General features: G+C 54.6%; 1 protein-coding gene across 1 annotated transcript in view; it reads right to left on the reverse strand.

Moving 5' to 3' along the window:
* Positions 1-1,863: 1,863 nt before the first annotated feature.
* Positions 1,864-15,147, reverse strand: part of Padi3 (peptidyl arginine deiminase 3) — a 28,343-nt gene continuing 15,059 nt past the window's right edge. The window contains exons 7-16 of the mRNA XM_052177911.1: positions 14,755-14,933; positions 14,107-14,210; positions 13,907-14,018; positions 12,083-12,190; positions 11,180-11,331; positions 9,601-9,745; positions 9,385-9,487; positions 6,259-6,338; positions 5,394-5,519; positions 1,864-2,593 (exon numbers count right to left, since the gene is read on the reverse strand). Coding sequence (XP_052033871.1) covers positions 2,360-2,593; positions 5,394-5,519; positions 6,259-6,338; positions 9,385-9,487; positions 9,601-9,745; positions 11,180-11,331; positions 12,083-12,190; positions 13,907-14,018; positions 14,107-14,210; positions 14,755-14,933 — 1,343 coding nt within the window. The 3' untranslated portion in view covers positions 1,864-2,359. The remainder of the gene's footprint in view (positions 2,594-5,393; positions 5,520-6,258; positions 6,339-9,384; positions 9,488-9,600; positions 9,746-11,179; positions 11,332-12,082; positions 12,191-13,906; positions 14,019-14,106; positions 14,211-14,754; positions 14,934-15,147) is intronic.

The following is a 15,147-nucleotide window of genomic DNA, read 5'->3' on the forward strand; positions in this document are numbered from 1 at the left end:
CTTATTTGCATGTGGGGAGGGGCTTGGTGCTGCTCCCACGTGACTGATGGTTACAGACCTCTCTGCGGGGAGTCGGGGGCTGTGGGACAGGAGCCAGGGGCCCAAGGGGCGGGGCACATCACCTGCGGGGGCCGGGGTCTCCGGGATTCTAAACCTGGGCCCAGGCTGCCTGTGCACAGCTCACTACCTCACACTTCCCCATCCTCAGAGCTCCTGAGCAGAGCCGACACAGGTTGGCAAATAAAACCTCAACCTACTGCGTTGGCACATCGGCCGCTTCCTCCCTTGTAAACAAGAAGGAGGAGGAAGAAGTCGAGAACCACTTCTGTCTTCAAGCTCTGCATCTCCGAGGAAGAGGAGGAGAAGAGGAAGAGAATCTAAAATGTCTAGATTATATAGGGAAGAGCCTCTGCCCCTGGGCTGGAAAGTTCTGGGTTGGGGGCGTGGTTGGCCAGGCAGGGATGCTGGGAGGGAGGCCAGGTCTGCTTTGGTATGCAAAATATATTCCTCAGTCCCTTGTCCCGGGGTCCAACACCAAATGTGTGTGTGTGTGTGTGTGTGTGTGTGTGTGTGTGTGCCGACAGAGGCCAGAAGGGGGCGCCAGATCCCCTGGAGCTAGAGTTATGGGATGGTTGCTAGCCCTGGGCATGAGAGTGCTGGGATCTGATCCTTTAACCCTCTCTGGTTCTTCGGGAGAGCAGTGAGCACCCAAGCCATGGAGCCTCGTTTTCAGCTCTCAGGTGAGTTTCTGAGTGTGCGCCCCTCCCCCCTCCGACCGCTCAGCATGTCTTGGTGTTGTCTTTAATAACGACTCCAACTCTGCTTCCTACTGACTACATTCCACGAATCCTGGTGTCATCTCAGTCAAGATCAATAAAAACCAGGGAGACTCCTCAGGCTGCGGAGGGTGACAATGTGGAGCTCTCTGTCCCTTTGCTATTGGCACTTGGATGCACTCAGATGCATTCAGACCTCCTACCCCAACAAGGTAGCCCCAGCCCCTGCCCCGGCCCCAGTCCCAGCCCTGCTCCAGCCCCAGCCCTGCCCCAGCCCCAGCCCTGCTCCAGCCCCAGCCCTGTTCCAGCCCCAGTCCCAGCCCCTGGCCCAGCCCCGTCCCCGGCCCCGCCCCTGGCAGTTTGCTGAGTCCTGCATCCCACCCATAGGCTTGCTTCTCACTGACATCATCTGTCTGTCCATGAATCCCCGGCTCACCCTATAGCCACGCTAATGCATTCACACATAGAACCCAGATCTGGAATTATCGAGCCTCAAATTCTCGAGGAAGACCAAGATTAGACCTAGGCTTTTGTGCTTCTGTTTATTTCTTGGCCAGCTGGACCTGACGAAACACACAGCTTGAGTCAGCCACGCCCCTCCCTCCTCCCAGTCTGTGGTGAGGTTCAGCTGTCCCACTGAGTCCTGCTTTGGTGGCACCTGGGGTGGTACTTCCTGGGTCTATACTGCAGGATGGCTGTATAGGCAGAAGGTTCAGAGCTAAGTCTGTCAGTGGTCTCTTCCCCTGCACAGAGCCCCCAGGACAGTTGAACACCCTCCAACAGGTGGTGGGACCCCCCAGGATCCATCCTGTCTTAGGAAAGACACTTTTGCCTAGGAATCCAGTTTTCCTAACCCTTCACAGCCCCCCAGTCTCTTCACCTCAGAGAAATTCCAAGAGGATTTGGACAACCAGATTCCCAGACATCAGATGACAGGGTGCTCGTAAGGCTTAGAGATAGCTGCCACTCCAGAGGCATCTAGAGGTGCCCACGGCGTGTCAGCTCAGGCTGGGTGGCAGTAAAGGCCGGTCCCTGGGTGTTTGCAGTGGGAAGGAGGGTCACACTTTGGACCGTGGGGGGGGGGGGGAGTAGACTCTCACTTGTGAAGTAGTGTACTTGTAAAAGAGTATAAGAAATCGTCCGACTTTACAATCGTCCCCTGCAGGACAGGGGACAATGGCCAAAACAAAACCCTGGGGCCTTCCACCCTAGGAAATACAAGCCAAGATGCTGACAAGGTCAAGGCTTCTAGACACCCAAGTGGATTTACCCACAGACGAAGGAGTTTGTGGGGATGGTAGTTACAGCTCTCCCCGTGGGTCATGTTGGTCCACATGAGCGTCCGGCAGACACGGGGCCCTTCCTTGGGGACACCGAGAGGACTCATGTCTGGGATCTGAATGGGCAGCAGATAAAGGCAGACATTTCAAGAGAAAACGGCTTCTGAGGGGCTTGGGTCACCCTGGACATTCCATCTAGAAATTGGGAGTCTCTAGGTGCTTGCAACTCTGGGGTTATATCCCAGGCTCCATCCGCGGGGCAGATGCCCCACCCCGGGGGAAGGATGGGGGATGGGAGGTGGCTCAGGGCACCATGTGCCACCACTTGAAGGCGAAGGGCTCCCGGCGCACGTTGGTACCACAGTGAACCTCCCCGTGCAGCATGTGGTACGGTGTGAAGTCGTCAATGAAGGTGCAGTGCAGACCCAGCGGCTCCAGCAGGGAGCGCACCTTCTCCTCCAGGCAGCAGCGGCCGTTGATGATGGGCCCGAAGGGCTTGGGGATGCCCAGGTGCTTGCCGAGGACCAGCATGTTCACCTGCGGGCAGAGGGGACCCCGGATGAGAGGTGGGACCTCAGTATCACCTTCCCCCACCTCCAAAGCCCCAGGAGAAACAGGGATTATCACGGGCAGCTTTGCATATGTCTGCTTGCTTTGAATGTGTCTGCGTGGGGGGCAGGAAACCCGGCTGGAGAAAGCCAGTGAGTCAGACACCTGCAGGGGGATCAGCACAGCCCAGTCCTGTGGCTTCCCCAGCCACTGCTCCCATCACTGGCAGACCATGGCGAAGGCCATGTTTGTGCAACAGAAGCACCAACCTCCTAGGCTGTCTCTGATTGGACCGAGCTGAACAGCTGACCAAGATGAACCAATCAGATTCTCTCCTAGGACGTTAGCAGTCTCAGTCTTTGTCTAGGGAGGGCCTGCATCTGCCATGTTCACTGAGGTCATTTGAATGAACATGGGTCCCCAAAGCCTCATATCTGTGAATGCTTGGTCCTCGGCTGGCAGAACTGTTTGGGAAGGATTAGGAGGCGTGGCCTTCTTGGAGGAGGTGTATTGCTAGGGTAAGCTTTGAGCTTTCAAAAAGCCCACACCGGGCCTCCTACTGGGGGATCAGATGTCAGCTTTTTTTTTATTTATTTATTTATTTTTATTTTATTCTTTTTTGGTTTTTCGAGACAGGGTTTCTCTGTGTAACCCTGGCTGTCCTGAAACTCACTCTGTAGACCAGGCTGGCCTCGAACTCAGAAATCTGCCTGCCTCTGCCTCCCAAGTGCTGGGATTACAGGTGTGCGCCACCACTGACTGGCCAGATGTCAGTTCTTAGCTACTGCTCCAGCACCATGCCCACGCCTGCCTACCTCCAAGTCGCTTGTCCTAGAGGTCATGAACCCACCCTCTAAAACTGCAAGCCCTCCTCAAATGTTTCCTTCTATACGATTGTCTTAATCATGGTGCTCTGTCGCAGCAGTAGAAAAGTCACTAAGACATTTGCGTCTGTCTGCAGACCAGCAAGAGGCAAAGCAAGCAGAGGAAGGGACACGGACAGTAAGAGCTCCAGGCCATGCTAGAAGGCTTGCGACAGCAGTCCCCACCCTCAGATGTCCCAGTGTCCTTGTCGTCAAATCTCATCTGGCTGAGCCAGCTGGGGTGGGCCTCTGTCTTTAGCCAACACAAGAACCTCAACTCTTACACCAACTTCCGGGAGCACGTGGATGAATTAAAGGCCGCCCCAGGCATGCAGGAAGGAAGAGGATCAGAGAAAGGCTCTGTAAGCCAGGGCAAAAAGCCAGAGAGGGAAGGAAGGGCCAGGTCAGGGTCAGGGTCAGGGTCAGTGGACACAGGCTCAGAGGACGGTAAGTAGAGAGGACAGCTGGTGGCCAGGGCAGCAGAGGCGAAGCTATAGTTTCATCAAAGCCGCCTCTTCTGTGCAGCCCTCTGGGATCTTCACTCCTGTCTAGAGTTGGCTGCACTCTGTCTGCCAGCTGACCCCTTATCCCTTTACCATACAGAGTAGTTGGTTGGACATATCCTCAGAGCCACGAGGAAAGGGTCCCCTCACTGGAGAACAGGAACCATTCTTTCTTTTTTCTTTTTCTTCCTTTCTTTCTTTGTTTCTTTCTTTGTTTCTTTCTTTGTTTCTTTCTTTGTTTCTTTCTTTGTTTCTTTGTTTCTTTCTTTCTTTCTTTCTTTCTTTCTTTCTTTCTTTCTTTCTTTCAGTTTTTTTCTGGCTGTCCCATAACTTAACCTGTAGACCAGGCTGGCTTTGAACTCAGAAATCCACCTGCCTCTGCCTCCCAAGTGATAAAATTAAAGACGTGCACCACCACTACCCGGCCAGGGACCATTCTTAAGGATCTCTGTTCCCTGCGGGACATCTGCTTCTGTGTGGGGTGTTGGGCAGCTGGGAACTGTGAGGACAGAGGCAGCCCGACCCCCCTGAGCTCTTGGGTAATGCCATGCACCCTGCGCACACGATCCTATGCAACTTTTCTTCACGTCACAGATATCAAATGTGTCCCTTCTGTGGGCAGCCACAGGAAGCCACAGTGCCAGCCTGGGCACCCTGGGACCCTGAATCTCCTCACTGACACCCCTGGTTCCCACAATTTCACACATGACGGCAGTCAAATGTCTTCCCCGAGAAGTGAGACTCGGAGCTTAGATGTGGAAGGCCAGGGGTTGAGGCTTGGTCTGTTGCCTTAACATTAGATGTAATGCTAAATTTTGTACCTGCCAGTCTAGGCCTTTGAGTGCATTATCACAGTTACCAGCTTTTGTTGTGCAAACCATTTTTTTTTTTCCGAGACAGGGTTTCTCTGTGTAGCCCTGGCTGTCCTGGAACTGGACAGGCTGGCCTCGAACTCAGAAATCTTCCTGCCTCTGCCTCCCAAGTGCTGGGATTAAAGGTGTGCACCACCACCACCCAGGCTTGTTGTGCAAAACGTGTTCCTTAATTTAAAAGTATTGGTTAAATAAAAAGGGCTACAGCCAATCACTGGAGGTAAGCGAGTCTGGAGTTACCTGGGGTGGGGGTGGGGGGCAGGCGAGAAGAGAAGAGGCCATGGAGTAAGGGATCCTGAGGGCTGGCCATTGGAGGAAGAGCGGCCCAGGCGGAAAGGCAGCCATATCTCGGCGTAATTGACAGGGAAGCAGACATAATGGCTTCTAGAGGGTAGATCTCTGCCCAGCTCTAGTGCTGTCTAAGGCTTATTATAAATAAAGTTTTGTGTCTTTTATCTGGGAACGGAAAGATCTAAGGTGGAATAGAAATCCTCTATTCATATTAAATAGTCACCCCAATGCCCAGGAGCCGGGCAGGCGGGGAACTCACCAAGTCGGGGAAGAACGCCACCGCCTTCCTCTTCTCCGGCTTGAAGAGCTGCGGGATGTCGATGATGTCACACTCCGCCAGGCCCAGCTCCCGTTTCAGCACCTCCCGGTTCCAGTCAATACAGCTCTGCAGGCGGGCACGGACCGAACTGGAGAGACCCTGCCCGTGTGGCTGGGGCAGGTGCTCACACCTGCCTAGATCCCGCCCTCCATGGCCCGCTCTTATTAGCTAACACTGAGCTAACCCTAGAACACGCCACCCTCGACCAGACTTATGGGGCGATCACAGGATACATGGTTTAAGATTCATCTGTCCAATAATGTGTGCAGTACCCACGCTGGCCGGAAGAGGGCATCAGATCCCCAGGCCGAAGTCATCATTTTGACTCCCATGCGTTCTTCAGTTCTATGACCGCCCTACACCGGGCCACGGGGCCGAGAGCCCTGCTGTTATTCCCGGATCTCCTTCCGTTTACCTCCACACCCAACAAAGCTATCCCAGTCCGTCCCCATCTGCCCCCTTCTCGCCTTCCCTCGAAGGCTGCCCTCTGGCCTGTTGGGAAGCAGTGCCTGTGCCCACTGCTGTTCCCCTCCCCCCTTCCATCTGTGTCTCCATGGAGTCCCAACCGCAGGGGCACGTCAGACCACACTCTTAATCCATCTTGATGCTCACAGCCCGGGCCGCCTCTATTTCTTTGATGCTCAGGCTGCACAGCCTTAATTCTCTTTGCTTAAAGGAGGGTCTGAGCCTGTTTCAGTCTGACTGGCCTTTTGTGAACTGCGGGTCCCCGATGTCTGCCCTGGCCCCGACTCCAGCTCCACCCACATCTCCCTCCCACCCACGGCCCCACGTGGGGCCTTCCTACCTGTGCAAACTTATTAAAGTTGATAAGGCTCTGGTTGGAAAGAACCTGATTGATGGAGATGGTCTGGACCCGCCTGTCACCTGAAAGACACAGAGAGCTTGGGGCGTGGGGCGAGCACCACACACGGCAGGCAGTGAGGCCTCTCCCTCTGGGGAAGGAAGGCCAGGGTCGCTGCTGCTGGCCTGGATGAGTCAGAGGCTCCTAGACTCTCCTGGGCAGGGGGTGGGCAGTATCTGTGGGAGCTCAGCCTGACATCTGGGGGAAGGAGAAGGGCTGGAGGAACCTAACTGCTGGGTTTAGAGGTCACCGCAGGTGGTAATCACCAATTGGGGCTAACAGCTGCCCAGGGGAACCTGGTAGGGTTCCTCTTCCTTCAGCTGCCGTGGTATGTGTGTGGGGGAGGGGGGCTGGGTCTGCTGATGGCCCTCATCCCAGGGTCAGGGTTTATGGGTTCACTAGGCAGTGAACCAACCGGTCCTAGCGGTCCAATACCAACAGGCTCTGGCTTGCTTTTTTTTTAGGAGACTTCAGGCCTGGCCTTCCTGCCTGCCCAGTGGAGGCCATAGAGACAGGGCTGGCTAGAGAGGGGCTGTAGCCAAAAACTTCCAGTCGGCCCAGCTGACAGCTAACCAAACCCTGATCACTCGGCTGAGGGATGCCTTGTTACCCACCTCTGACTGACCGGGGGGCGGGGGGAGTGTGGGGGTGGGGGGCTCAGAGCGGTCAGGTGACTTACCCAGGGTCACACAGCTGTGGTTCTCGACCATCCCCATGTTGCAACCCCTTTAGTGCCCTTTTTCATGTTGTGGTGAGCATCCCCCCCATAAAATTACTTGGTTGCTACTTCATAACTGTAATTTTGATATGTAACGAATTGTTACTTATGAATTGTAATGTAAACACAGCTGATAGGCGGGATACCAACCCGTGGGGGTCGCGACCCACAGGTTAAGAACCACTGTCGCAAACAATGGTTGGGGTTAGGGGAGGGGTGGGTGCTGAGAGCTAGGTGCTCACGAAGAGCTTCTAGACCTTCCTACAAGCTGGGAAAAGTGAGGGTGTGAGTGCTAGGAGGGGCATAAGAGAGCTTCGTGACCTGCACACACAGCCGTGGGTCCCGTGTCCCCACCTGCAGGCAAACAGTCTCATCACGGACGGCTCCATGACATCCTTTGTGAGGCCCTGAGGCCAGCACCTTCTCCCTCCAAACCTCAACTGACAGCAGATTCCTCCCCCCCCCCCCACACACCCAACCCCTTCCCCAGGGGTCTGTCAGGGTCATCAGGATAATGTGATACCCCAAACCTGGGGCCTGACACGCCCATGCTCTTGCTAGAGCCCGGTGTGTCTGCAACTGGGGGGCATGTGCCTGCTGCATGCGGCTAACACTGGCAAGACCCTCTAGCTCTCCCCACCAGGTAGGTTGGTGGTCCCCCAAAGCGTGCTGGAAAAGAAAGTCCCCAGGAATGACCAAGAGCCACTTCTTCCTGTCCCTCCCCGGCACAGAATCTGGCCTTAAGGGTCTTTCAAGATTAAATTTGGGTTTAAAGAAATCTCACGCAGGGCAGTAGTAGTGCCCGCCTTTAATCCCAGCACTTGGGAGGCAGAGGCAGGCAGATTTCTGAGTTTGAGGCCAGCCTGGTCTACAGAGTGAGTTCCAGGACAGCCTATACAGAGAAACCCTGTCTCGAAAAACCAAACAAACAAACAAATAAACAAAAAGAAAAGAAAGGGTCTCCTTGGAGCAATGATTTAGGGAACAGTCGCTGTCCCCACCCCCCAATACTTTGCTGGGGTTGGGGGCGGGGCTAACAAACAGCAGGGGGCACTAGAGTAGTTTAGAGACAGGGCGTTCTCTGCTTCCAATGTGGCCAAGAAAATCTAGCACTTTGGTGTCAAACAGGGCTTTATTTTATTTTATTTATCGAGCCAGCTTCTCTGTGTGTAGCAGAGGTTCACTCACTGTGTAGCAGAGGCTAGCCTCACTCCTGCATTTCTCCATGAGTGCTGGGTTCTCAGGTCTGCACCGTGCCAGCATCTCTGCCCATTTACCCAGCCGCACTGAATAATGAAAGCAGGACTCCTCATTCAGAAACAGGGTGGGAAACACACGTAGAGAGAAACTGCTTTCCCCACGGCTCTTGACTAACCACAGTGTTTGTGATTTGCACTTTGCTAGGAAATCCCTCTGAGTTCTGGGATGCGCATGGGGGCAGCGCGGCCCTTCACAACTCTGAGGCCCGGCTCTGAGGTGTTTTCGTGAGATTTGTACTCTGCTGGCATGGTCTGCCTCACTGAGCAGGCACCTCCTGTCCCACAGGTTCACCATTTCACGCAGCCTCCATTGGAGGAGGTCTCCGGAGGGTTGCAGCCTCCTGGCAAAGGAGCTCCTCCCACAAGTGACTCCTCCCACAAGGGCTCCTCCCACAAGGGCTCCTCCCACCAGGCTGCAAAGGGTTAGGGCAGTAGATGCCAGGCTATGGACTCCTCCCCAGGCCCAGCTTTATTGCAGGCGAGGGCAGTAGCTGCATCCTGGGATGACCAGGAAGAGAAGACATGGTAGTTGGGGCTGCAGGGAGACAGAAGGCCAGTAGTGGAGATTCGGGGGCTCTAGCAGCTTCGTAAATCTGTTAAACTCCATTTAAAAACTCATCTAGAGCCAGGCGGTGGTGGCACACGCTTTTAATCCCAGCACTTGGGAAGCAGAGGCAGGTAGATTTGTGAGTTCGAGGCCAGCCTGGTCTACAGAGTGAGTTCCAGGATAGCCGGGGCTACACAGAGAAACCCTGTCTCGAAAAAACCAACCAACCAAACAACAACAAAAAAGAACCCAAACTCATCTAGACTTAGCTACCAAAGGACACTAGGCCTTCTGAGCAGAGAGCTGATGGGACATCCCTGGACACACCTGACCCTCACCTCCACACCCTGCACCTGCCACAGCCCCGCCCCCTCCACAGCCAGCGGTCACCAGGGATGCAGGGCGCCGTGTCAGGAGGAGGCAGTCCTGAATTTTGGGGTTACTACCTAACTTGCACATGCTCATTTCTTCCAGAAGTCATTGTGTGCTTGATTCAGGAGAGAGATTTGGCACAATTCTGGAAGGACTCAGGCAACTTTACTCACCAATGACACCCTCAAAAAGGAGGGAGCGGCCATGGCCCCACTTCTGCTTTTCCTGGAATAGCCTGAAGCAGGCGCCAGGGCTGGCCAGGAGGAGCCGGAAGCCCTGTGTGTGGAGAGCAGGCACAGCTGAGCTCATGGATTTACACGCCTACCGGCCCCAGCTTAGCCCCGGCCCCAAACTCTAGACACCACCAAGACATGTCTAGAAGGCCTTACCTTCCCGTCTGGGGCAGGGACGAAACTCAGAAACTCATCCACGTGGCCCACGGCCAGCCAGTCCACAAACAGCTCCACCAGCGGCTGCACCTTCTGGGCGTGGAGGAAATCTCGCACCACCTGGGTAACTCTGCGGCCCCTCGACCTGGGCCAGGGTCAGGAAAAGACACCAAACTAAACACACACTCCAGGACAAAGAATGGCCAGACAGCAGCTCGCCAGAGTGTCTGACTCCAGACCAGGAAGAGTAGCTCAGTCAGGCCTAGCATTCCAGCATTTGGGAGGCTGGGGCAGGAGGGTTGCAAATTTAAGGCCAGCCCAGGATATAGAGTGAGTTCTAGGCCAGCCTGAGCTACATAGTAGGACTTTAATCTCAAAACTATTTTATAAACAAGAAAGATAGTATGTGTATTTTAATAATCCACCCAGGGTGGGTTCTGATGAGCCCACTTAGCACAGGCTAGACACAGTGAGTAAGGACCACCTCAGAACCACTCATTCTGAACATGACCACCTCTTGTCTCGGGCATCACATAGCTGAGGAGAGTTAGCTTATACCTCTCTTGGCTGCAGCCTGTTTCCCAGGATGCCAGTGGAAAGGTCCACGAGACTGCTCCAGCGGGTCTCACGGCCTGGGGATTTTCTGTTCATGCATTTGCACGCACCTATCTTTTGCCTTCTGGCAAAGAATCAATAGTGCGGTTCCAGGGCTCCCTCTCAAGTTCTACTCTGGATCTATTATCCATCTTGTCTGACCGAGCGGTTTTGTTGAACTTGATTGTAGATATTACTCTCCTTTCTCAGCATCAGCTGGTGTCACATGCAGAATACCCAGCTCTGTTTGGATGTGTGCACATGCACATGTGTGTATGTACATGTATTTGTGTATACATGTGTGTGCATATGCATGTGTGTGCACATGTGTGCATGTGTGCCTGTATGTATGTATACGCGTGAATGTGCAGGTATGTGTGTATGCATGTGTGTACATGCACAGGTATGTGCATGCACGTCTGTGCATGTGTGCCTGTATGTGTGTGCATGTGTATACATGCATGTGCACATGTGTGTGCATGCATGTTTGTACATACACAGGCGTGTGCTTGTGTGTGCGCGCAAGTGCATACAGTGCATACATGTGTGTTCAAGTTGTGTGCATGTGGTGTGTGTGTGTGTGAGATGTGCGCACATGCACACATCACAGCTATTGTCATCTCAATTTACAATTTAGTCAGTCTGTCTCCTGCTCTCGGGAAAAGTCCCAGCATTAGTCACCTCCACTCTAGTGTGAACGAGCTTTGATGCTGTCCACTCTCAGCTGATACCTTCTCTTATCTACCGTATGTCTGTTTCACAATCAGGACCTCAGTCTAGCCAGATTGCTCTGTGGGTGTGACTCAGCCTCTCTGGGCCCCTTGTAAAAGGAAAGGGTTGCACTTAACAACCTGTTAGGTCCCTGTCCGTTCCAGCCCGCTTCTGACTTCGCAGGGGAAGCACAGGCAGTCTGGAGAGTTAGCCCGTCCCACACAGGACTGCCCCGCTCTCCATCCCGCCACCACGAGCACTCAGCGTCTCTCACCCAGGCAGGTTGCCCCCGATGAGGATCCTCCCCAGGGGATACTCCTTCCCATTGGCCACCACGGGTGGACTGACCTCCAGGTTGCCAAAGGAGTCCAGACCACTCACAGAACTGTCTTGAGGTTCCCGAGTCACATAGCCGAAATCTAGACCCTGGTGGGGGAAACTGAGTCAGGCAGGGGCAGAGATGACCTCATGTGATGGGCCCTCCTGTCAAGTCCTGGCCAAGGGGACCAGAGTCTGGCAGGGAAGGGGGAACTTTAGGCCTCAGTCTTCAAATTCTGGGCGGTGATGGCCTCCCCTGGTGTCTCTCTGAAGGAATTCAGACTTCACTGAGGGCAAATGGGTACCTGACACCACCCTGGGACCAGCTGGAGAGCTAGCAGAGAGCCCAGCCCTTGTGGAGCTGAAGGAGTCTCCCCTCCTCACTCAGGGGAGTCCATGCTACTCTGTCTATTATAAAAGACAGCCCATGCTCTTAGCAACACAGGCAGTTGTCGTGGGGACAATGACAGGCTTTATAAATGCCTGCCCAGGTATTTCTGCAGTTGAGGAAACAGAGGCTCTGAGAGGGATGTAAGTCTGACGATATCAGACAACATGTGACACATGCATCCACCCCTCACACCCACCCCATCAGCAAATAAAAACACACAGTACGCTGTCACATTTGAAGCACAAATAAATGCACATTTTAGCATATGTCTATCCCGTATAAAGTGTGGCATAGAATTGCAGCAAAAGGTCATCCATTACCTCTTTACACACATCACGGCCCTCTCTCATACAGGAACTGGCCAGCCTGGTGGCGCCCCTACAGAACAGGTGCTCCTCCCTGGACACGGCTAAGCGCTACTCCCTGGACTCCTGGGTGTCCCCAGGGATGCACCGCCCCCCAACTCACCAGGATCCTTTTGTAAGGGAAACCTTGCAGCTCCCCATTCCTCGGAGAATCAAAGACCACCGGCATGGTCTTGTGTGGCGCCTGCACATATCCCAGCTCCATCTCGTCCTGCCATTGAGGGAGAGAGACCGTGTCGGGCCCTGGGCTCTCAGGGAGGGCAGCTCCTAGCAGTGAGGCATTCTCTGCCCTTGTAGGCCGGGCGAGTCACAAAGAGAAGGGACTGAGGGTTTGGGTTGCCTCTGAGAGTCTTTGGAGCAGGGGACACAGTTTTGGGTGTGAACATAGGTTCAGGGTGGCTACAGGGACAGATGTAGGTGACCATATATAGGCCACCCGCTGAGCATGTGCCCACTCCTGTGGCTTCCATACTTGGTCGTGAAGGCAGCAGTGCTGAGGGACCGGAAGCAGGGATGTCTCCCCAGAGTTCATAAGAAAACAATGGCCCCAAATACATGCCGGTCACAGCCAGTGTGTGGCCTGCTGTGTGCCAGGCCCAGAGCCCCTTATGAACACGGACTCCATTGTGATCACTACTCCTCCATAGAAGACACTGCTATCACTCAACTAAAGACCAGTTCCTCTTCCAGACCCTGTGTGACAACCACAATGTCTCCAGATGCTACTTAATGTCCCCGTGTGGGGCAAACCGCCTATTAGCTTAGTTGCGGCATGCTGGGCGTGTGTGGCTTTTGCATGAGACCAGAGAGGGACAGAGGAGACTGTTTCTTCAAGGACACATAGCCTGTCAATGAACGGCAAGAACCTAAACTCTAGCTGTGTCTCTCCAGGATCCTTCCGAGTGAGAAACACCTCACAGGGCTAAACCTAACGTCCCACAGCTAGAGTCTAGCTGAGCTGGAAACTCCGTAGGCTGGCAACCAAGGCCTTCCCCGCAGCGCTTGTCCCTTCCCAGAACCACTGCCCCGACCCAGGGAGCACAGGAGGCTCTATCTCTTGCCTCCTACCTCTGGGCCTTCACATGCCCTGGTCCTCTGCAGGACCTCCTCAGCCCAGCCCACCTGATGCCTGGCAGTTCTGAGGCCCCAGACTGCCTCTGTCAGCACAGTGGACTGGGTGTTCATCCCATGAGCTCATCAGCAAACACCCAGGGCTGACTGAGGCCAGAGAGGACGCAGCAATTCTCTGCAGGGCCTCGGGCGTGGGAGGAGCCCTGGGAAAGAGCAGGTGATATTCCCAGCATTCCCTGCGGGATCCAGTCCCGCTCACACAGAGGCCCCATCCCTAGCCTCTCCATCCGGAGCCTTTTCCTTAGAGGAGTCTCCCCTACGGCTTTCCACTAGAAACCCCAAACCTTGGAACCAGTCCCCTGTCCCATCTGTTTCCTTTGCAGAAACAGTAAGGCCTCCTCCAGTCACTCTGACATCCGGCACCCCCTTACACCTCCCGGGACCCCCTTACGCCCTGGACTCTAGGGATTCTGAAACAGTCATTCTCCACAGTGGCTCTTCCCAGCCTCACGCTCTTGACACGTTGGGCCAGATGTTCGATGCTGGGCTTACCTTAGTATTCAAGTTTTAGCAATACTACGGGACTCTATGTGCTAAAGACCAGTCCCTTTCCCTGACCCTGTGTGACAACCGCGATGTCTCCAGATGCTACTTAATGTCCCCTCGTGGGACAAACCGCCTCTTAGCTTAGTTGCGGCATGCTGGGCGTGTGTGGCTATTGCGCCTCACCCAGTAGCTGCCTGCTTGAGAAAGTTTAGAATGAAGACTATGTCTGCGGTCAGGGAGAGCCCTCGGGCCTCCTGTATTCTCTTGCAGGGTGGCATCCCAGACGGGGGCTGCCTGTGGCACTGGTTACCTGGATCCATCGGTCATTCCTGTTCTCTGCCTGAGGGCAGATGGTGAGTTTGCAGCCGGCCTTCCTAGCCAGCTCCTCTACGGCCTCCACGAAGCAGGTGTTATTCCTCACCCTGTGAGCGATCGGGGAGGAAGGAGGGCCTCAGAGCCAGCGCCCAGGAACAGAGACGGCACCAAGGCTAGGGCTCTACCCACACTCACCGGCACACGTACACCTCCAGGGGTGGCAGGGTGCTGGGTGTCATGATCCAGGGTGCCACTCGGAACACCAATGTGTCCGTGAAGATCGGGGTCTCGGAGAAGTCCTTTACAGGAGGACCAAGATAAAGAGTGCTGGACTCAGGAGGAGTCCAGTGGCTGACGAGAGAGTTCTGGATCTCGCACCCTCTCTCGGGTCCTCAAGAAATCCCCTGGTTGGGGCTGTGGATGTAGTGCATCTGGAAGAGTACTTGCCTAGCAACCGCAAAGTTCTGGGTTCGATCCTCACCACCGCATAAAATGGCAGTGCATGCCTTATAAGCCGGATGGTGGTGGCGCACACCTGTAATCCTAGCACTTGGGAGGCAGAGGCAGGCTGATTTGTGAGTTCGAGGCCAGCCTGGTCTACAGAGTGAGTTCCAGGACAGCCAGGGCTACACAGAGAAACCCTGTCTCGAAAAACAAAACAAAACAAGCCTAGCACTCAAGAGGTGCAGACAGGAGGGTTAGAAGTTCAAGGCCATCCTTGGTTATGGAGTGAGGTAAGACCAATCAGGGCTACAAGCAACCCTGTCTAAAAACAAAACAAAACAAAACAAAAAAAGCAAAAACAAACAAAACCTGTCTCACCTTCTGCCTGGCAAACCTTACCTCGTTGGAATCATCCAGCAGGGTGACATGGAAGGACAGGAGCCCCGGAAAGCCTGCGTCAGGGAAGGAGAGGCCCTCCACATAGAAGCGCTCCTCATAGCCGTTCAGGCGGGGCACCTCATAGGACATCCTGTCCGGGCCTAGAACACACCTATAGGACTCACAGGAGTCCTCGGGGCCTACGGGAAGAGGAGTGGCCGTGACTCTTGGGCTGCTCAGAGAAAGTGAGGGGCTCAGCAGAGTTGAGCACCCTCACCGGGGGCCAAGGCAACCGGCCCTGCCTCTTCTACCCCCAGTCAAGACGAAAAGAAGGCACAGGCCTGTGAGAATGGTGGGCGGGGCACTCCTTCCTAAGAGATGAGGTAATTTTCCCCCTCTCCCAGCCGGTTGCTT

This window comes from Apodemus sylvaticus, chromosome 3 (genome assembly GCF_947179515.1).
Source record: "Apodemus sylvaticus chromosome 3, mApoSyl1.1, whole genome shotgun sequence".
NCBI classification, from domain to species: domain Eukaryota; kingdom Metazoa; phylum Chordata; class Mammalia; order Rodentia; family Muridae; genus Apodemus; species Apodemus sylvaticus.